Source organism: Carassius auratus, chromosome 8 (assembly GCF_003368295.1).
Source record: "Carassius auratus strain Wakin chromosome 8, ASM336829v1, whole genome shotgun sequence".
Lineage (NCBI taxonomy): Eukaryota > Metazoa > Chordata > Actinopteri > Cypriniformes > Cyprinidae > Carassius > Carassius auratus.
The window spans coordinates 5,690-30,283 of NC_039250.1; the positions used below are offsets into that span (position 1 = coordinate 5,690).

General features: G+C 33.6%; 2 protein-coding genes across 3 annotated transcripts; one reads left to right on the plus strand and one right to left on the minus strand.

Moving 5' to 3' along the window:
- Positions 1-1,832: 1,832 nt before the first annotated feature.
- LOC113106860 (peroxisomal NADH pyrophosphatase NUDT12-like) lies at positions 1,833-8,707 on the plus strand. Of its 2 annotated transcripts, none has more exons than XM_026268870.1 (7): positions 1,833-1,936; positions 2,884-3,128; positions 4,268-4,761; positions 4,883-5,050; positions 5,123-5,236; positions 7,066-7,265; positions 8,365-8,707. In XM_026268870.1, the coding sequence occupies exons 2-7, from the start codon at positions 2,938-2,940 to the stop codon at positions 8,473-8,475; spliced, it is 1,278 nt and encodes a 425-aa protein (XP_026124655.1). In that variant the 5' UTR covers positions 1,833-1,936; positions 2,884-2,937; the 3' UTR covers positions 8,476-8,707. The 2 variants fall into 2 exon arrangements, with proteins under 2 accessions (XP_026124655.1, XP_026124656.1); XM_026268871.1 differs by having other exon boundaries at positions 1,838-1,936; positions 2,915-3,128.
- A 128-nt stretch (positions 8,708-8,835) lies between these two features.
- On the minus strand, positions 8,836-23,255 carry LOC113106859 (interleukin-6 receptor subunit beta-like). Its single transcript, XM_026268869.1, has 20 exons — positions 23,067-23,255; positions 22,793-22,852; positions 18,726-18,920; positions 18,454-18,513; positions 17,057-17,095; positions 16,861-16,983; positions 16,654-16,768; positions 16,418-16,551; positions 15,767-15,903; positions 14,575-14,725; positions 14,414-14,496; positions 14,191-14,298; positions 13,129-13,237; positions 12,821-13,003; positions 11,675-11,773; positions 11,457-11,597; positions 11,250-11,390; positions 10,877-10,961; positions 10,714-10,795; positions 8,836-9,903 (listed from the first exon to the last, which is right to left on the minus strand). The coding sequence occupies exons 4-20, from the start codon at positions 18,503-18,505 to the stop codon at positions 9,625-9,627; spliced, it is 2,061 nt and encodes a 686-aa protein (XP_026124654.1). The 5' UTR covers positions 18,506-18,513; positions 18,726-18,920; positions 22,793-22,852; positions 23,067-23,255; the 3' UTR covers positions 8,836-9,624.
- Positions 23,256-24,594: the final 1,339 nt, after the last annotated feature.

The window sequence follows — 24,594 nt, forward strand, 5'->3', positions numbered from 1 at the left end:
AATTTTATTTTAGTATTTTATTAATTCTATTTTATTTTCACTATTGTTAATATTTTGAATTTTTATTTTTGTATTACTTTGTATTTTGCATGTAGTTACATGTCTGTATATTATGTGGTGTGTTTTGTCATTTTTAATAATTTTGTATAAAAGTATATTGTTTAAAATATCTGTTGTTGAAACTGAATTAGTATTTCATTTTATTTCAGGTAACGAAAATGTTCTCGGACAATGTTTTAAATTGGTTAATGCATATTAATATAAATCAGTCCTGCAGTAGAGAGAGTCAGAGGAGAGATGATGATGATGATGATGATGAAGTGCAGCACGAACCTTGTCGAGTTCATCGTGGATATATAATAATATATATAACAATATTTTGAATCAGTTTTTCTTTTTAAATGTTCCATTCTGTTTTGAATTTGAGCTCCTTTTAGTAATTTTGTCATGCATTTTTTAAGTTATATAATTATTTTACATTATTTACTGTTAAACCTTCTTGTCTAGATGAAACACATTTGTATAATAATAATTTTAATTCATTTAATTTCTTTAGTAAAGACAATCTAAACGAGTGTGTAGTCTGTTTAACGTTTCAAGAGCTAATATTATTCCAATAAATAATTGTTCTATTTACATTTTTAATTTAATCATTTTTAATGCAGATAAAAAGTGATTAAGAAGAAAGAAGGTGAGCAGCTGCAACAGCTAATAATTAGTTATTTCTCTTAAACACTTAAACCTAAAATCTTGATTGTGGGTAAAGTAAATATTGAAATAAAGTACTATAAGTGAAGTATTTCCATCCTCTGGATCATGTTTAAGAGCTCAGAACCTGGTCCTGGCTCCAGTTCAGAGAGAAACAATGGTTTTGTGTGCATCAGAGCGATGACATTCAGTCTCGTTATCAGATATTACACAACACACTCTTTACAGTCTGAGCTGAAGAGATCCTCCTCAGAAGTACACTGTCTCCGAGCGCTCAGGATCAGGAAAACGGCTTTGTCTTTCCTCATCTACGATCATCACACTGTGTTTCTTCACTGTCCTGTTTCATCCAGACAAATAAAAGCAGCAGGGTTTGTGTTTCTTTCTGAAAGTCTGCAGGTTCTGCAAATGTTGTTGTATGTCATTTAATCACAATCACACACACACAAGCGTCTCAAAACTTCCCTCAGCCTTTACGATGAAACCGTTCAGTCTATACTAACTTTATGAACTCTTAATGCTGGATTTGTTTCATCTTTTGTCTGACGGCACCCATTCACTGCAGAGCATCCATTGATGACACACTGATACAGTGCTACATTGATGCTCCGCTGTATTTCCAGCATCATTCCTCCAGTCTTCAGTGTCACATGATCTTCAGAAATCATGATAATATGATGATTTACTGCTCAAGAAACATCTCTGATTATTATTAATGTTGAACACAGTTGTGTTGCACAATATTTTTGTAGAAACTGATGCATGTTATTTTTTTAGGATTCACAGAAAGAACAGCATTAAAACCAGAAATATTTAATATAGATATTAATTATGTATATTTCCATGGTTTAAATTAGTAGTAAAGATATAAACTCTGAAATAACAGAAAGTGAAGTCTATAAAAAGTGTAAATGTGTGCATGAGGGCTGTTTTTCTTTTCCATTTCTCACACGAGAAGTGAATAAAAAAATGATTTTGTAAAATGAAATAATTTTTCAGTAAAAATCATGTTTGATATGTGGATTATAATGTTTTTAAGATGATGAGAGAAATCAACTCACTCCATCCGCGCTGTTGTAATGCCGCTTCTCTCCGCCAGGTGTCGCGCTTGCGCAGAAAACGTGCGTCGGTGCGTCATAAACGCGCGACATACAGACGCGTTACAAAACATCGAAATAACGCTTTGAACTTCAACCCGAAGCAAAGAAATCCACGAACAGTTCTTCTGGTGAGTAATTCTATTTATCTGCCCGGTTTAATTAAAAATAAAATGCAAACGTAAATACTATAGTCATATGTTTTAATGTGTATGAAAGCCTGTAATAAATTACATAATTATTATTAATAAAAGACTATTATTGAAACTTTTTACTAATCAGGACTGATATGAATATGTTTATGTTAGAGAGAAAAATGTGTTATTACAAACTATAAAGAATAATGTTGATGTGGAGCTACTTTAAAGTTTGTTTATATGTGATTCTTCATGATAACAAGTGATTTACAGCAAAGCTAATGCATTATAATTATACAAATTAATAATATTTATATGTACACATATAAACTGCTCTGGAATGATTTTGAATGGTTTTTACAGAAGTCTCTTCTGCTCATTAAAGCTACATTTATTTGATAAAAAATACAGAATTTTTTTAAAAATATTGTGAAATATTATTCTTATGTAAATCATCTGTTTTCTGTGTGAATCTGTGTTAAAGTGTAATGTATTTCTGTGATGCTCCGCTGTATTTTCAGCATCATTCCTCCAGTCTTCAGAGTCACATGATCTTCAGAAATCAGAATAATATGATGTTTAATTATTATTTATCATCAGTGCTGGAACTGTTCTGCTCTGATACTTTTTTCAGGATTCTATGATTTCTGAAGATCATGTGACACTGAAGACTGGAGGAATGATGCTGAAAATACAGCGGAGCATCACAGAAATAAATTACACTTTAACTGATATCTAAATAGAAACCAATATTTTATATTGTAATAACATTTTGCAAGATTACTGTATTTTTTTTTTTTTTTTTATCAAATAAATTCAGCCTTGATGACTTGAGGAGACGTCTTTAAAAACATTACAAGTCTCACTGACTCCAGCCTCTTGACCGGTCATGTACACACACACACATGTAGATATATATATAAGTGTGTGTGTGTCTCCAGTATATAGGGGTAATATTCCCGCGGTGTTTAGAGTCTGAAGGCGGTGGATGAGTGATGAGTGTGAGAGGAGAGCTGCTGCAGAGGTTTCTGGACGCTGCGTCTGGAGGAGACCACGAGACTCTCTCGCTCATGCTGTCTCAGTCCAGAGAGCTGCTGGACGAGCGAGGAGAGCAGGGCTGGACCGCTCTGATGCTGACCGCCAGGAACGGACACTACGAGGCGGCCAGAGTCCTGCTGACCAGCGGGTGAGACACATCTGACCGCTCTCGATGACCCTCTCGACTCCTGCTTCACATCATCACTCATTATTCATTCAGTCAAGCGTAACGGGATCATATTTATCAGTCAGACAGAAATGAAACCGCTCAGACTTCTGTGATCGTGTTAATAAACTCCATAAACTAATCACAGATAATGATATTTGTCATTCATAAATCAATAAATCCTATTTGTTTGAATACATTTATTATTGCATTTAAAAGTATGACATATTATAAATATAACATTTAATTATATAATTATAAAAATATAATTATGTACTTTTTATTATTATTAAATATTATAAATATTAAATTTAATTATCTAATTAAATAATTAAAATACATATAAAATTATAATAATAATAATAGTTATTTACTTTTTAGTATTATGAAATATTAGAAATATAAATATAAAATTAAATAAAATGATTTATTAGTATATAATTTATATATATATATATATATATATATATATTTTTTTTTTTTTTTAGTATATATATTTAATAAAAAAGTGTTTATTTGATGCTGGAAATTCAGCTTTGCATCACATGAATATATTATATATTAAAGTAAATTTAAATAGAAAACTGTTACTTTAATAATTGTCACAAATTTTATTAATTTTTTTTTGCTGTATTTATGATCAAATAAATAAATGCAGCGTTGATGAGCAGAAGTCATAAAAACAGTAGAAATAGACAACAATACATTGTATGAGTCACAATTATACATTTCTCTTTTATGGCAAAAATCATTAGGATATTAAGTAAAGATAATGTTCATGAAGATATTTAGTGAATCTCCTACCGTAAATATATCAAAACTACATGTTTGATTAGTAATATGCATTGCTAAGAACTTCATCTGAACAACTTTAAAGATGATTTTCTCAATATTTAGATTTTTTTGCTCCCTCAGATTCCAGATTTTCTAATATTGTCCTCCTAACAAACCACACATCACTGGAGAGATGATTTATTCAGCTTTCAGACGATGCATAAATCTCAATTTCACAGAATTGACCGTATAATGACTGGTTTTGTGCTCCTGGGTCACACACATATATAAGTGTGAGTTAGGTTATGTTATCACTCCAGCACGTTCATTGTGTCGTCCTGCATCAGATGTGATACGAGGGTCACTAACCGCTCGGGTCAGACGGCTCGAGACGTGGCTGTGTTCTGGGGTCACACACACATCGCCCGTCTGCTGACCGGCACAGACACACAGGAGCCGGACATTCACTTCAACAGAGAGATCCTGGACCGCATGAGCGACAGACGCAGTGACGGCGAGTGGCTGGCGTCCAGAAGGGCTTCTCCAGAGACGGTGTTCCTGCTCTTCCACGCTCTCAGTCCTCTGGTGCGCTCCGGAGCCGAGCGTGAGGAGCAGATAGAGCTGTGCAAGCTCAGATCCACCGCGGTGCAGGAGCTGCTGACCGGCAGCCGGACCCTGGAGGTCTTCTTAGGAGTGGAGAAGCAGGACGATGGGCAGCCGGCGTGGTTCGCTCTCAGCACGGAAGACGATCCGTCTCAACTCCTCCAGGATAAAGATCCCGGCAGCTTCTTCCTTCAGGAAGCCATGCCCGGACTCCTGAGGCTGAGCGACGATGACGCTGGTGGGCTGATTATTCATTTCTCACTTTATATCACAGTTTATTGGCTAACATGATTAGATTTTGTCTTGTTTAAAAAAAAAACAACGTATGAAACGGTATATTATTGTAATTTCCCCATCAGGTGTGGTGGCTCAGGCCCGATCAGTCCTGGCATGGCACAGCCGTTACCGCTTCTGCCCGACCTGCGGCAGCGACACCAAAGTAGAGGAGGCCGGCTACAAGAGGACCTGTTTGAGAGCAGGCTGCAGGAGTCTCCAGGGCGTCCATAACACCTGTTACCCCAGAGTCGGCAAGTAACCGCTCCATTACGGCTGTGCTGGAGCTCAGAAGAGGGATGTTTCACAGTCTGTGTGCTCCTCAGATCCTGTGGTCATCATGCTGGTGCTCCACCCCGACGGGAAGCAGTGCATGCTGGGACGTAAGAAGATCTTCCCTCCGGGAATGTTCTCATGCCTCGCTGGCTTCGTGGAGCCAGGTATCTGATAATGAAGCCGCGGTGCTTGAGTGAGATGCAACAATCTCCAAATCTCACGATACGATAATATCGCGATATGAAGTCCATGATACGATATATATTAAGAATTTGAAAGAAATTGTATTTTGTACATTTTAAAGTTCAGTTCTTCAATCTAATGCATTTTAAATTGATCACAGATTTAATTTGTTTCGAAAGCCGAACAAATCAATATAAAAATAACAACAATGATAGCCATATATCGTTAAACAATTGCACTGTAAAAAAAAAAAGACAATTAACATTTCATAGGTATATTATTTTTGCTTTACACTACAGTAGTGAAAATAAAATACTTTTCAAGTTTTTACACTTGAAAAAGATGGCACCTATTGTACCTGTTAGATTACTTATTATTATTATTCTTCCATTTACTCTTCCGCTCTTGATTCCATAAAACCAGTTGTGGGAAAGTTGTGAAATTTGGCTCACTGATAGAGGACAGTCTCAACACTAATCACCACAAATTTGGAGTCTCTATCTCAAACTCTCTAGCGCCACCACTTGTCCAAAGTTTCTCTCATGTTTGTTATTTTTCGAACTATTTTTTCCTCTGATTTCTTGGCTATAGACGATTCGACTTGAAAATAATTCCGCCATTTTTAATTTTCTAAAGAAAAACTACTTTTTCGAACTCTTCCTAAACCAGTGCTCTGATTTTCATGAAATTTTAACCAGATCATCTTCGGACCATCCCAACACAAAGTTATGGAATTCAATTCGATTTCTCAAACCGTTTTTGAAAAACAAGCAAACAGATTTTACATAGCGCTTGTGAAAATAGACACAAGGCTGTATCTCCTCAAAGCTTTATCGTATTCACACTAAACTTGGTCCATGTCATCACAATTATGTCCTGAGGGTACATGCTGCATTTCAGCACAGCACCACCTAGTGGTCAGGATATATGAAAACGTATATATTATGAATGCTTTAGCCAAAAATAACATAACTGGACTCTTTAGATTCGGTGAAGCATGAAAGAGTCGAACTATACCAAATTTGAATTTTGTTGTAAAATGCTATATTTTAAAAAAGCATTGACGTATCTTTACGAAATTTAGTATGTGTCTTTGACACCATGCCCCGATAGTATTTAAAAAGTTTGAGGGCAAAAGTTATAGCACAATTTCGAAAAATGCTAATAACATTTTCTAAATTAGCTTATTGCAATGGTCTCTATATATTAATTGGATCATGCCAAGAACATAGATATAAATTTTCCTATAGGTAAACCAAATTTTACTATATTTAGCCAAACTTCCTGTCCGCCATTATATTGAATGTTGAAAACCTACTTTTTGGAACTCCTCCTAGAATGTTGGTCCAATCTTCACCAAATTTGGCTCAGGTCATCTTCTGACATTGCTGGCAAGAATCTGTGGATTTCATGTTAGTATACAAAATGGTTTTCGTTTTGCGCATAAATGAATTTGCAGGAAACTTGCCAAACTGCATCTGAGGCTGTATCTCTGTAAAGCTTTGGCATATTAACAACAAACCTTGTGTGTGCCAGTATCTCCTCACACAGAACACACCAGATATATTTGATAACAGCGCCACCTATTGATCAAAATAAAAATAAAATTTTCTTCTTTGCCGAAAAACATTATGATATTAATTTATGACTGATTTTGTGGTCGAGGGTCACAAATATATTTTAAAAACTATACTTTTTGCCAGGAAGACGTATCGTTTCTTATGGCCCTGTGACTTTGATAATATGGTGATATTGATGATATGGTTGGATCGCTGTCTGCGGTGATTGATGAGGAGCGTGTGATGCTCAGGGGAGACGCTGGAGGCGGCGGTGAGGAGGGAGGTGCAGGAGGAGAGCGGTGTTCAGGTGGGATCCGTGCAGTACCTGTCTTCTCAGGCGTGGCCTATGCCCTCCTGCCTGATGATTGGCTGCCACTGCGTCGCCGTGACGACGGACATCAAAGTAGACCAGAACGAGATCGAAGAGGCACGCTGGTTCACCCGGCAACAGGTGAGATATTATCCCTTGGGTGTCTGTTTAAGAAAAAAACGATCATGCATTCATTTTCAGGATTTTAAAGTTTTAAATGCTAGTTTGTTGACATCATTTGTCATTTGTATCTTGAATTATTTTAGTATATCAAGTTACACTTAACAAAATATGAAAAGTTGCATTGGTAACTGGTTTATGTTAAACTTTGAATATATATAATATATATATATATATTTTTTTTTACAGTTTATTTATACTTATTTCTATAGCAATGAATAGAATACACTACTTATAAAATTATTTTGATGCATATTTATCAGTCATATATTAATAAAACAGGTCAACTCTCGGCACACAAAAACAATTAATTGAATTGTTTGTTTTAATTTTATTGTTTTTAGTTTCTGTAAAGGATATTTATGATTTAAAATACAAACTATTTAAAATACCACTGTTATTTAAGCAAAAACAAACAAAAACAACAACAACACAAAATGTGAATTATTTTAGATATACTACATGCCAAGCTGATTTTTATTTGTATTTGCTCCATCAACCAAACCTCAGAAAATCATGCCATTGGGTGGAAAATAGTAATAAAATAAAAAAAAATTTAAGATAGTAATTATTTGAAGCCTTGTCCACAGAATGAAAGCATATTAACTAAAGAATGCATTATTTTATGCTTAAAAGTCACTGGGATTTAATATTGCATTCAACAAGGTAATTTTTTTTCTTAAGGTACTTAATCTGAAGTGTAACTATTTTTTAGTACCTACTATAAAATAGATTAATGAAAGGAAAAAGTGTTCTGGTCTGAATCAGGAGAGAAATCTGCACAGATCAAGCAGCGTTTAAACAGATCTAAACTAATCTGTGAGAGACAACAGCAGATGCACTTCTTCACTGGAGGAAGTGTTATTATAGATTATAGACTCTATGTGTTTGAGTTAAAATCATCTTAATGCTGGATGTGTTTCAGGTTTAGTCTTCTCCAGATGTTCACTGAAGAAACAAACTGATCCTGATCTCTGATGATCCTAAGCACATTCACAGCACATTTCTAGGCCGAACTATTCCCTGAACAGAGTTGTAACTGTGTTTCTCTGCTTCTCAGGTGATGGATGCTCTTGTGAAAGACAAACAGGCCGTGTTCATCATGCCGCCCAGACAAGCCATCGCCCACTATCTGCTCAAACACTGGATCGGCTGTAACGCAAACCTCTGAACCAAGGTTAAAATCCTTCTTTCATGGTCCAAACGAGAAGACGTGTTAATCACATCTTCTGTGTGAATTATAGAAGATAATGCAGTAATATAACTCTAATTAGATTACTTTGACATGCTCATCTCTGACTTATAACAGTATAATATTTCCTGATTGTAATGTTGAAACAAATATTTTCTCTGAATCTGCTTATGCATTGTGAAAAAGGCTAAACAAATAAACTTGAATTGAATGTGTTGTGTTCTCTAGTCATCATGATCTTTAAACAGTCAAACAGTGTGATGCATACTATATTCAGTGTATTTCTGATGCTTCTTACATGATTTGGACCATTGCTAACAATATTGATAAGAAATTTTATTTCAATATATCACTGTATGTAATTCACAAGAATATAGAGTATAATCTGAAAATGATCAGTGTTGCTCAAAATGTAATTACACTCCTTTGAACTTTTAACGATTGTTCAAAAACAGTAAAAATTTACAAAACTTCCACATTTATATATGTCAAAACGACACAAATATGACTGAAAGGTCACAAAAAAAAAACACTGCATAAACCTTTACTTTTAGATGAAAAAGTGGACATATTTTCCAGCTGCAGTGATTCATCAATAGACGTAAATATTCATTTTCATCAAGTAAATTCAGTCTAAAAGTGTGAGAGATATTAGGAAAAGTTGAACTATTTTACAAAAGTTTTCTGACACTAAAATAACTTCATAGATCATTTTGCAGAAAGTATTTTTGACAGATAATGGGACTCCATACATAACCGGGTCAAAAATGACCCGAACACAAAATACATTGTATCTATGATGTAATAGATTTATGGTTAAAAATCTGAAATAAATTATGCACATTGTGAAGGTTTTTAAGCATTTGCAAAGTTTCATTCCCTTACTAAAAATTATATTTTTGTTTTTGTTTTGAAATCTTTATATATCTGTTGCATCATGAGAGTTCGACAGTTTGAAGTTATCTTGAAGGCCTCTGGTTGAGAAGCGCATGATATGATCCTTCATCATCAAATACTGTATGAAGTACACAGAAGTGCAGCAAAAGCAAACATGAAATGAGTGAAAGTCCTGTGAGACTCTTATAGATGAGAAACCGCAGTCGAGTCATTCTGAGAGCAGTGCAGGTTTCAGTCTGAGTTTCTCTCTCCAGGAATCTGTCCAGTCTGAACATAACCTGAGCTATCGGGTAAGAAGGGCAGGTCTACATACTCGGGCAGACTGGAGGGAGTCAGAGCGCTTTCCTCATCATCTGAACAAGGTTTCCACAAAGCTGTACCTTCAGCCGCCTCAGAGGTCTTCAGCGGAACCTCGTCCTCATGATCAGAAACCACAAACACACTCTTCTCCATCTGCTGGTCCATCAGGAATAAACCGTCCAGCTTCAGCACGCAGATCTTATCACTGCCCTGATTTAATTGAGAAAGAAAGAGTCAGTCAGGTGGTTAAAATAAATAACATTAAGTACTTAGACCTCATAACAAATTCTGATCCATTTTCCTTTTTGAGATAATTTTTTTCTTCTTTAAAAAAAAAAGGATTTGGGTCATATTTGGTTTCTATAAAGTCGAATTTGCGGTAAAAAATATTGATTAAAAAAAAAGATAGTTCTCTCCTTTAATCTGATTGGTTGAGCTGCGTTCGAAGTTGGTTACAATGTAACGAACACCTTTGTTTACGTTTGTGTGTTGCTCGGCAACCACTTTGTAGCATTCACAACTGTTTCTGAGGAGCTACATTGTTTGGTGGAAGAATACTGTTGTTATTAATATCATTACACTTTATTTGCTCTGTTTTATTTTGTGTAACCTTACTACGTGTATGGAATAACCGTTTTATAAAAGCAATAAGCCCCGTGAAGCCGTGGTTTACAGTGAATTTATAACAGCTAAAGGGGTTTTAGTCACTTAGCTGTTATAAATTCACTGTAAAGCACGGCTTCTTAGGTTTTATTGTTTTGTTTGTTTAAGGTGTAGTTCTAAAAAAAACCTTCTGATAAATTTTAAATAAGTATTTTTTTTTTAATAATAAAAAACAGGTAAATGCGGTAATAATAACTTAGAAATAGTTTCACATTCACTCGTTAATGAAAGCTGCTGATCAGAAACAATATGGATGTAGGTGAAAAATGTTACGAATGTTTTATAAACTAATGATTCTTCTGGTGCTCAGATTTTGACTGCATTATTATGAGGGTTAAATGAATAAAGGATTCTCACCTGAAGATGCGGATTGAGAAGCCAGCGTCCAATCAGACTGTACCTCGGATTGGCGATGATGGGAAATAAATATTCCCTGCATCTGTGTGTAAAGTGATGACCGAGTTATTAATGGAAGCAAATCGAGACAATGCGATTTATTTTTCATGAATTCAGTGCTTACACGGTCCTTGATAAAACCGAGAAAATCCCAAAGATGAGCAGCAGGAGAACCGCTGGAACAGCAAACCTCATCATCTCCTCATAATCTGGAAAATCAGCCACCACATTTGATTTCTTTTAGGTTATTTATATATTAATTAGTATCTTTTTTCTCAAAGCGAATAAGACAGTTGAGGCCATGTTACATTTATGCATTTAGCAGACGCTTTTATCCAAAGCGACTTACATTGCATTCAGGCTAACAATTTTTCCTAACGTGTTCCCTGGGATTCGAACCCCCAACCTTGCGCTTGTTTTGCATTGCTCTACCACTTAGGAACAGGTTTTTACAGGAATGTATTAATTAATCTGTAATTTCCCCCAGCACATCTTACCCAGCAGAAGTGTGGTGATGTCCAGACTGGCCTTTGTGAAGTTCCCGTCTCTAGTTTCTCCGTGTATGTGGACTGAGTATTTGGTGTTTGGATGGAGGTGGAGGAACGAATGCTGCTGTTTGTCAGGAAAGACTGCGAGAGCTGAGAAATAGAGAGAGTTTTAAGAGACTCACACACACACACACTCACACACTCAGTGACTCTTACTCTGAATCTCGTCCGGTCCGGTTAACACCAGTCTGTACTGAAGCACACAGACGCCGGGCTTCGCCTCCTTCCAGCTCCACCGCAGCGCTACAGACGAGCTCGAGACATTCAGCAGACCAAACCCTACCGGATCCAACAGAGCTGGAGCGAAACATCACAGAAATCAGCATTGCACAGCGTTTGGTGAAGCTCTGATAAACATATTCACTATCACTAACCGCCGTGCTGTAGATCCGCAGAGATGTTGTTCGGTGGCCCGGCGAGAGACCCACAGATGGGGAACACGCTGATGTTGTACGTCTGCTGCGCTTCAATGCCTTCAATCAGACAATGCTTCACACTGACAGACTATTTTCAAATAATAATACACATAAAGCAAAGCTCAAGAACAGAAACAGAACAGAACCGCCATTCGGACTGTCTCTGGCCCCTCGTACTTCTACGAAGTGCATTGACGAAGCTCTTTCCCCTCCGAGACGAAGCTCTTTCTCAATTATGATGATTGGCTGGTTTAAGCCAGAACAGAAAGAGAAGTACTTTCTGTTGACTAATGGCTACTTTTATTTTTAATTGATTACAACAAACAAAAATACAATATTTTATTTTTTAAGTCAGCATGAAGGCAGCACAAGAACTTCTACAATGAAGTGCTAATTGAAATCATATATATTTATTTCAATAATAAGAATTGTGAGGGACATGAGGTTATTTGTCACAATTTTAAACATCTTAATACTCTTAAAGAAATATGTGACTCTTCTAAATGTAAAGTATAAGCAATAAAATTATACATAAAATATCATAGCTGTAAAGAGAATATAATTGCTAGTTTATTAAGATTTTTGGATTACATACAAAAAAAAAAACCAACACGCCATTATTTAGTAAATTTACATATATACATTTTTCACAAAATGTTGGTATTATAAATGTTATTTTTAAATGTGAATTTCCATTTTTTTATTTATTTATTTTCTGTGTATTTTCCTGAAGCACAAACAGTAAAATGCTCTGAAAGAAACACAATTCTTATCAATGTAATGTCCAAGCAATAAAATAAAATCGCTTATAAAAATGAATAAAATTGCTTATCTATTAAAACTTTACAAAAATAAACATTTAAAAAAACATACTTAAAAAAAAATTTTTTTTATATTTTATTATTATATTAAAACCAGATTTTTAATGGTCTTTTTATTTCGAATGTCATTTTTATATTATTTTATTTGTATGCACTCCCTGAAGCTCAAACACTTTACACTAGATTATGGGTTTGATTTCAGGATTAAATATGTTCCAGTCATGTTTTGTGAGCGTCACTCATTAATATTGTTCTGTGTGATATGTACAGTGTGTGATCAGACCTGGCAGACGGACTGTGAAGGTGGATCCGTCGACTCTTTCCCAGCGTCTGTGCTCGCCGTCGGTCGCAGAGCTCCATTCAATAGCGAACTCACTGATGTTTACCGCGGTAAACTCATATTCCCAGCGGATCCACAGTGAAGAACCGTCAGAATAAACCCAGAGACTCCTCACCGCCGGCACATCTGATGGAAAACACACTCATTCAACAACACAAGAACTACGTTAATAAATAAAGCTAGTTGCAACTTTTTATCTCTCAGTTCTATTCATGGGAAGTTATTATTTTTGAGAGATGCCAGCTGCTGACCGTGAGTACGAGATGCGTCGACAGTGAGCCTGCGGTCCGGCGAGCGTCCAGCGCTGTTATAGGCACAAACTGAGACCTCATACTCCTCTGACCGCACCAGAACAACGGCCTACACACATTTATACAACCTCACATTCAGAAACTCAATGATGCTTGGACCTGGTTCGAAATGACTCACTTGTGAATGCACTTATAATAAAATGCTGATGAATGTTTACTAAATAAATTGTTAAAAAAAATTAAATAAAAACTCAAGCAATATGAGATATTTCTAACTATATGTATTTTAAATTATTATTTTATTATTATTTGTATATTAGTTATACATGAATTATATATGAATTCGAGTTTGTAAATCAAAAGAAAAAAAAGTAAAATAAAATATAAAATAAAATCAAAAAACACCCACACAATGAAAATATGTTTAAGCAATTTCTGACATTTCTAATAAAAAAAATATATATATATAATAAAAAAAAAATGTAAGCAATTTCTGATCAAATCAAAAGTAAAAAATGAAAAATAAAATAAAATCAAGATTCAAGATTTTTATTCGTCACATACAAAATTATATATAGCATATATAACCAGCAGTGAAATGTGAGTAAATCTAAAATAAAATAAAAACACCCACTCAATAAAATTGTATTAAGCATTTTCAGACATTTCTAATAAAAAGTAAAAAATAAAATATAAAATAAAATATAAAATAAAATATAAAACACTGCCACAATGAAAAATTAAGCAATTTCCTGACATTTTCTAACCTTGTAAATTATTATATTTTCTGTATATTTCTATACATTGCATTATTATTTATATATCAATTATATATGGATTCTAACAAGTAGATGTTTCTTCACTTAATCAAAAGTAAAAAATAAAATAAATAAAATGAAATAAAATGAAAACACATAATGAAAATGTATTTAAGGTGGACATTTCTTCACTTAATCAAAAGTAAATAAAAATGAAAAAAAATCTGTATTGTTAAAAGCGCTATATAAATAACTGTGATTTGACTTGACTGTAAAAATTAAAATGAAATGAAATAAACTGCACCTTGAGATGAGAGGTGTGTCTGGTTTTCTTCAGAGAGGGCTGTGTGATGGGCTTATAGGACACTTCATATCCTCGAATGAGTCCTCGAGCGTCTGTGACGTCCAGAGCCTTCAGAAACACACACAACTGTGTGATTCACACACACACACACACACACACACACACACACACACACACACACACACACACACACACACACACACACACACACACACTGTGTTACCTTCCAGAGAAGCACCAGCCGCCGAATCCCAGAGTTTTCATCTGAATCCACATAATAACTGAGAGAGAGAGCAGCAGACGGCACTGCGAACACACAACCACGACTTACACCCCGAGACAGAACACCTCCGTCTGTGTGAGGATCATATTAAAGTCACTCACAGCTCTCTGTCGTCTTCACTCGAGTCTCCTCGCTCCAGTCGCTCCATCGGCCGAATCCGTGGAAGCAGGAGACGCTCAGATCAAACACACTGAAGGACTGTAAACCCTCAATCACGAACTGAGACTCAACTGAAGACACGAAATCTGCTGTCTGAGACACAAACATCATCATCATACTTCAGAATTATATATATATATACAGTACAGACCAAAAGTTTGGAAACATTACTCTTTTTAATGTTTTTGAAAGAAGTTTCTTCTGCTCATCAAGCCTGCATTTATTTGATCAAAAATACAGAAAAAACTGTAATATTGTGATATATTATTACAACTTAAAATAATAGTTTTCTATTTGAATATACTTTAAAAAATAATTTATTCCTGTGATGCAAAACTGAATTTTCAGCATCATTCCTCCAGCCTTCAGTGTCACATGTAACATCAGTCGATCACATGATCATTTAGAAATCATTCTAATATTCTGATTTATTATGAGTGTTGGAAACAGTTCTGCTGTCTAATATATCTGGCGAAGAAAAGGTTAAAAACACTTTATTTATTCAAAATAAAAAAACATTTCTAATAATATATTTTCTTTACTATCACTTTTTATCAATTTAACACATCCTTGTTGAATAAAAGTATTGATTTTATTTAAAAAGAAGAAAGAAAAAAATAATAATAACTGACCAGTATAGTGTATATTTTTATTACAAAATATTAATATTTTAAAAACGTAGTTTCTTCTTTTTTCTTTTTTTACTTTTTATTGATCAAAGTATCCTAAAAACGTATCACATGTTCTGAAAAATATTAAGCATCAGAACTGTGTCCAGCTTTGATAATGAATCTTCATATTAGAATGATTTCTAAAGGATCATGTGATAATGATCCGAAAAATTCAGCTTTGCATCACAGAAATAAATGATAATTTAAAGTATAATACATTTAAAAACAATTATTTTAAATTGTAATATTATTTCACAATATTACAGTTTTTTCTGTATTTCTGATGAAATAAATGCAGGCTTGATGAGCAGAAGAAACTTCTTTCAAAAAACATTAAAAATAGTAATGTTTCCAAACATTTGGTCTGTACTGTATATATATATATATATATATATATATATATATATATATATATATATATATATTAATAGTTTTTATATCTTAATTATCTAGGAATTCTGACCTCTGTCCACGACTCTGTGTTGAGACGCTTGTAACGTATTTTGCATTTAGTAATTGGTGTTGTTGCGCTGGTCCATGTGACGCTGATTGAGGAGTCGGTGGCGTTAACAGATGTGATCAGCGGCCGAGGAGCCTGAGCTACAACATTCACACAATCAGCAGATTCTTCTGTAATCTGTTTATCACATTTATGATTCTGCAGCACAGAAGCAGTCATCAGTGTCACAGACGTATATTTGTAGAAATACACAACAATACATTGTATGAGTCACAATTATACATTTCTCTTTTATGACAAAAATCATTAGGATATTAAGTAAAGATCATGTTGCATCAAGTAAATTTCCTAGCGTAAATATATCAAAACTTCATGTTTGATTAGTAATATGCATTGCTAAGAATTCATTTGAACAACTTTAAAGATGATTTTCTCAATATTTAGATGTTTTTGCTCCCTCAGATTCCAGATTTTCATTTTCAAATATTGTCCTCCTTACAAACCAGACATCAATGAGAGATGATTTATTCAGCTTCAGATGATGCATAAATCTCAATCATCAACACTTATTACTGGTTTTGTGCTCCAGGGTCACATATATATCCTTCATTCAGTGCTAAAATCAAACCAATCAAAAGAATACTGTTGTCTTACTTATATCTGTAATGTTTAGTGGATAGATGTCAGAGAACTGCTCTTTCTGGCTGATGACGCTCTTTGATTTGATGGTTAAATTGAAAGTTGAATGCATGTTTAAAATGGCAGGACAGTAGATGAAGTCCTGGACTCTACAATACAAAAACCACATTAACATGTTGATCATAGCGAGGTTTAGTTGATCAGGTTAGAGCAGCAGATCTGATGAAATGACCCTCGTTAGATATGTGTACCGGCTAAAAATGAAGCTGCTGATGGTTTCCGATCTGACGTCTTTTGTCTGAATCCATCTGCAGGTGAACGATTGCTCATGGATCCGATAGTGACACGATGTGTTCAGGAAGTTCTCTTGAGAACAAAAACAGAAATTAAACCTTAATCAACAGCAGATATGATGGTAAGCCAGTCTGGATGGTTTTAGGCTCATAAAAGTCTTGTACCAGGGGTTCTGGGAACTCGAGGAGCTCCATCTAAAGCCATATAGTGACAGTCAGAGCTGGACGTCACACACAGCTTCTTCTGATTCTTACAGTCATTCAGCTTTTTCTCAGTCACCGTCAGCTCTGGAAAACAGTCTCATTAACTCATACGCTTAATATATTATCATACTCCTGTGTGTCAACAACAGAATTTTACCTTGAATCCTGAAAGTGCGCTTTACGTTTCCCAAAACACCTGAAAATCAAACACAATCAGTAGATTCAAATCTGAGAAACATTTATGGAGAGATATAAAAGTAAATTAAAAATGTTAACATGTATGCATTTAGCAGACACTTTTATACAAAGTGACTTACAGTGCATTCAGGCTATACATTTTATTTAAAAAAATTTACCAGTATGTGTGTTCCCTGGGAATTGAACCCACAACCTTTTTGTGCTGCTAACGCAATGCTCTACCACTGACAGCATTGTGAGAATGTTTAGTGTTGTGTTCAGCTAGTGCATGTCACATTACAAACAAACCGTAAGTAACACACTGACTTAAACATGACATTTTTAAGTACAATTAAAAATAGGGCATTGTGAGTTTTATTTTCAGTTCTGACATTGTTTCACACAATACAATTCTGAGAAATTGGATTTTCAGTGTAAACTGAATTCAAAGGAAATAGATCTGAATTGCGAGAAAAAAATAAGGAATTGTGATATATAAATTTAGAATTATGTATGTAAATTCAGAATTGAGATATAAACTCACAATTACGGACGGAAACTCAGACTTGAGATATAAACTCAGAGTTACAGATATAAACTCAGAATTGAGATATAAACTCAGAATTGAGATATAAACTCAGAGTTACAGATATAAACTCAGAATTGAGATATAAACTCAGAATTACAGACATAAACTCAGAATTGAGATATAAACTCAGAATTGAGATATAAACTCAGAATTACAGACATAAACTCAGAATTGAGATATAAACTCAGAATTGAGATATAAACTCAGAATTACAGACATAAACTCAGAATTGAGATATAAACTCAGAATTGAGATATAAACTCAGAATTACAGACATAAACTCAGAATTGAGATATAAACTCAGAATTACAGACATAAACTCAGAATTGAGATATAAACTCAGAATTGAGATATAAACTCAGAATTACAGACATAAACTCAGAATTGAGATATAAACTCAGAATTGAGATATAAACTCAGAATTACAGACATAAACTCAGAATTGAGATATAAACTCAGAATTACAGACATAAACTCAGAATTGAGATATAAACTCAGAATTGAGAGATATAAACATAGCAGTGAGAAATATAAACATAGGATTGAGAGATATAAAATCAGAATTGAGATATAAACTCAGAGTTACAGATAACCTCAGAATTAAGGATATAAACTAAAAATTACAGATATAAACCTCTAATTACAAAATATAAACGTAGAATTGAGAAATATAAACTCAGAATTGTGAGAAACACTATACAGATAGTGAGATAAAGTCAAAGTTACCCTTTTTATTTTTATTTCAAGGAAAAATCCTGTTTTACAATGTAGAGCTGACGGTTACTTACAGCAGAAGCAGAAGACACAGATCAAGACGCACACCGATCTCTTGCAGTTCATCTTGTCATCTGCAAAGTGAAATAAGGTGAAGTGATTTTAAAAGAATAAAAGCCTGAAACAACCTCAACAGCCAAAGAAAACCAGGAGTTCATGAATGTGAATTCTGTAGATCTGTAACTCTGATAAATCCACACACACACACACACACACACACTGATATAAATCTACACACAATATTCACAATTCAAACATATGGCACAAGCAGAGTAAAATCACTCACAGTCGATGTGGAGCACATGCTCTTTGAACCTGCGTGGTTTTCGCCCTCTTACGATTTCTCAATGTGAAGTTCAGGTTTGGAAGAAGAGCGATAACATCAGAGTGATACAGCAGAAAAACACTTCCTTTCACACTTTCTTTCCATTTCACTTGTGGTTGAGAACACAACACAACTCAACAAATCAACAGCATACGTCTATTATCAGAGAGAAAAAAAAAGGAATTACGGATATAAAAACAGAATTAAGACTTATAAACATAGCTCTGAGAAATATAAATGTAGAATTGAGATATATAAACTTAGTATTGATATATAAACTCAGAGTTATGGACATAAACTCGGAATTGAGATATAAACTCAGAATTACAGACATAAACTCAGAATTGCAGACATAAACTCAGAATTTAGATATAAAATTCAGAATTTAGATATAAATTCAGAATTATGCATACAAACTCAGAATTATGGACATGAACTCATCATTGAGATATAAATTCAGAATTGAGACATAAACTCAGAATTACAGACATTAACTCAGAATTTAGACATAAACTCAGAATTGAGATATAAACTCAGAATTACCGACATAAACTCAGAATTGAGATATATAAACATAGCACTGAGAAATTTAAACATAGAATTGAGATATATAAACTCAGAGTTACAGATATAAACTCAGAATTGAGACATAAACTCAGAATTACGGATATAAACTCAGAATTACAGACATAAACTCAGAATTATGGACATAAACTCTGAATTACAGACATAAACTCATAATTATGGACATAAACTCTGAATTATGGACATAAACTCAGTATTGCACACATAAACTCTGAATTATGGACATAAACTCAGAATTGAGACATAAATTCAGAATTGAGACATAAACTCAGAATTACGGATATAAACTCAGAATTACAGACATAAACTCAGAATTATGGACATAAACTCTGAATTACAGACATAAACTCAGAATTATGGACATAAATTCAGAATTGAGACATAAATTCAGAATTGAGACATAAACTCAGAATTACAGACATAAACTCTGAATTATGGACATAAATTCTGAATTATGGACATAAACTCAGTATTGAGATATAATCTCAGAATTACAGTCATAAACTCAGAATTACAGACATAAACTCTGAATTATGGACATAAACTCTGAATTATGGACATAAACTCAGTATTGCACACATAAACTCAGAATTATGGACATAAACTCAGAATTGAGACATAAATTCAGAATTGAGACATAAACTCAGAATTACGGATATAAACTCAGAATTACAGACATAAACTCAGAATTATGGACATAAACTCTGAATTACAGACATAAACTCAGAATTATGGACATAAATTTAGAATAGAGACATAAATTCAGAATTGAGACATAAACTCAGAATTACAGACATAAACTCTGAATTATGGACATAAATTCTGAATTATGGACATAAACTCAGTATTGAGATATAATCTCAGAATTACAGTCATAAACTCAGAATTACAGACATAAACTCTGAATTATGGACATAAACTCTGAATTATGGACATAAACTCAGTATTGCACACATAAACTCAGAATTATGGACATAAACTCAGAATTGAGACATAAATCCAGAATTGAGACATAAACTCAGAATTACAGACATAAACTCTGAATTATGGACATAAACTCAGAATTGAGACATAAATTCAGAATTGAGACATAAATTCAGAATTGAGACATAAACTCAGAATTACGGATATAAACTCAGAATTACAGACATAAACTCAGAATTATGGACATAAACTCTGAATTACAGACATAAACTCAGAATTATGGACATAAATTCAGAATTGAGACATAAACTCAGAATTACAGACATAAACTCTGAATTATGGACATAAACTCAGTATTGAGACATAATCTCAGAATTACAGTCATAAACTCAGAATTACAGACATAAACTCAGAATTGCAGACATAAATTCAGAATTGAGACATAAACTCAGAATTATGGATATAAACTAAGAATTAGGGCCCTTACATAGTCAACGTGAGAAACGCGAGCAAGCAACGCGAGCGACGCGCTCCCTTTCATAGTCTAAACAGTGGACGCAAGCGTCACGGGCGATGCGTGTATGCAATACACCGCTTAAGCAACAGGGGGTAGTAGAGTCGGGGTGATATTAGTAGAGTCAGGTCGCGTGATATTCAGATCACAATGGCATTCTGTTGCTGATTTTACATCGGCGGCAACAAAGGCAACGCAGAGATAAATGTGGATGAATACGTATAAGTTCGCATAATTGTCACTCTTCGCCTGCCATTGTATTCAAACCTTCTTCTTCTGTAAACACAATATACTTGAATTAATGTACAATACTTGCAATGTCGCCCCCAGTTACAACGCATAGTATTGCGTGCATCGGCGTGTCGCGTATCAGAAACTAGGACGACACATTTGGCTACGCACTGACGCATAATGGCGGCCGAAGCGTAACGTTGCGTAGCCTCGGGGACGTGTATCCATACAGATGCATTGACTATGAAACAGCCCTTACTGACATAAACTCAGAACTGACATATAAACTTAGAATTACGGACATAAACTCAGAATTGCATACATAAACTCAGAATTATGGACATAAACTCAGAATTGAGACATAAATTCAGAATTGAGACATAAACTCAGAATCGAGATATAAACTCAGAATTACAGACATAAACTCAGAATTACGGACATAAACTCAGAATTGAGACATAAACTCTGAATTGCAGACATAAACTCAGAATTGACATATAAACTTAGAATTACGGACATAAACTCAGAATTGCAGACATAAACTCAGAATTATGGACATAAACTCAGAATTGAGACATAAATTCAGAATTGAGACATAAACTCAGAATTACTGACATAAACTCAGAATTACGGACATAAACTCAGAATTGCAGACATAAACTCATAATTGAGACATAAACTCAGAATTATGGACATAAACTCAGAATTATGGACATAAATTCAAAATTACAGATTTAAACTCATAACTGAGATATAAACAGCACTGAGAAATATAAACATAAAATTTAGATATATAAACTCAGAATTATAGATATAAACTTAGAATTGAGATATAAACTCAGAATTATGGATACAAACTCAGAATTGCGGACATAAACTCAGAATTGAGATATAAATTCAAAATTACAGATATAAACTCATAATTGAGATATAAACTCAGAGTTACAGACATAAACTCAGAATTACGGACATAAACTCAGAATTATGGACATAAACTCAGAATTATGGACATAAACTCAGAATTGAGATATAAACTCAGAATTGAGAAATAAACTCAGAATTATGGATATAAACTCAGAATTACTGACATAAACTCAGAATTGAGATATAAACTCAGAGTTACAGACATAAACTCAGAATTGAGATATAAACTCAGAATTGAGATATAAACTCAGAATTACAGACATAAACTCAGAATTATGGACATAAACTCAGAATTGAGAAATAAACTCAGAATTACTGACATAAACTCAGAATTGAGATATAAACTCAGTAATGAGATATAAACTCAGAATTGAGAAATAAACTCATAATTATGGATATAAACTCAGAATTACTGACATAAACTCAGAATTGAGATATAAACATAGACACTGAGAAATATAAACATACAATTTAGATATATAAACTCAGAATTATAGATATAAACATAGCACTAAGAAATATAAACCTACAATTTAGATATATAAACTCAGAATTATAGATATAAACTCAGAATTGAGATATAAACTCAGAATTATAGATTTAAACTCAGTATTGAGATATAAACTCAGAATTATAGATTTAAACTCAGTATTGAGATATAAACTCAGAGTTGTGAGATATAAACTCAGAATTACAGATATAAACATAAAATTATGAAATATAAACATATCATTGAGAAATATAAACTCACAATTGTGAGAAACAATACACGAATTATGAGAAGTTACCTTTTTTATTTTTATTTCAAGGAAAAATCCTGTTTTACAATGTAGAGCTGACGGTTACTTACAGCAGAAGCAGAAGACACAGATCAAGACGCACACCGATCTCTTGCAGTTCATCTTGTCATCTGCAAAGTGAAATAAGGTGAAGTGATTTTAAAAGAATAAAAGCCTGAAACAACCTCAACAGCCAAAGAAAACCAGGAGTTCATGAATGTGAATTCTGTAGATCTGTAACTCTGATAAATCCACACACACACACACACACACACACACTGATATAAATCTACACACAATATTCACAATTCAAACATATGGCACAAGCAGAGTAAAATCACTCACAGTCGATGTGGAGCACATGCTGTTTGAACCTCAGTGGTTTTCGCCCTCTTACGATTTCTCAATGTGAAGTTCAGGTTTAGAAGAAGAGCGATAACATCAGAGTGATACAGCAGAAAAACACTTCCTTTCACACTTTCTTTCCATTTCACTTGTGGTTGAGAACACAACACAACTCAACAAATCAACAGCATACGTCTATAATCAGAGAGAAAAACAGAGTTTGTAATAAAACGCTTCTGCTTTTGTTATTAGAAACTGAGTTTCTGAGAAAAGAGTTGGTGTTGGCTGGAGAAAGAGCCAAGATCTGGACATTTTAAACACGCTTACTTTTTGAGATGAACAAGATATGAACTCCAACGCCAGCAGGCAAAACACTTGAAAGCTGATGAAATAATAAATGCATCAGTATGTGATTCAATAGAAATGAATCTCACATCACTGTTAGACTTCACACTCACCAATGAGTTTCACTGCCAATCACACCTACAATAAACAGATGTAGCAGTGTTGTTTTACTATCAATAAGATACTATTATAACAGGTTTTGTTCATATATTTAATTAAGTGTTTATTTTACCTTTTTGCCATTTTTATTAGTTTATTTGTAAAATATGTCTATATTGAATTATTTCATAATTATTTACTTTTTGTTATTATAAATTATGTATGCATTAATTATTACAGTCATTTCAATATTAGTTTTTGTAATTTTAGTTCATCAAGTTAAAATGAAAAGGATAAATGTTGCTTTGGAAATAGCTGAAATAAAATATGTTTTTTTAAATGTGACCCTGAAGCACAAAACCAGACATAAGTGTGTCAATTTTTAACAATTGTGTATAAATCATCTTTCCATTGATGTCTGGTTTGTTAGGAGGACAATATTTGAAAATCTGGAACCTGAGGGAGCAAAAACATCTAAATATTGAGAAAATCATCTTTAAAGTTGTTCAGATGAAGTTCTTAGCAATGCATATTACTAATCAAACATTAGGTTTTTATATATTTACAGTAGGAGATTTACTAAATATCTTCATGAACATGATCTTTACTTAATATCCTAATGATTTTCGTCATAAAAGAGAAATGTATAATTGTGACTCAAACAATGTATTGTTGTGTATTTCTACAAATATACGTCTGTGACACTGATGACTGCTTCTGTGCTCATGGGACACACGTCATGAACCGTCCAAAATAAAACCGCAAAAAATACATATCTTAAATAAGTAAAGACAGAGTATATATATGTTTTTGTCTTTCTACTCACCAAGGCTGCATGTTTTTGATCAAATATACAGTAAAAATATAAATATTGTCCAATAAATTTACTATTTTAAGTAACTGTTTTATACGTGTATTAATTTATTGTATAAATTATTTTATTATATTAAATAATGTATTAATATAATTTATTGTAAATTTGAATTTATTTCATTGACACAAAGCTGAATTTTCTGTTTTGCCTGCTTCACGTTTTGTGGAAACATTATCAGTCACAAGTTTGGGATATACATCTTTTTAAAAA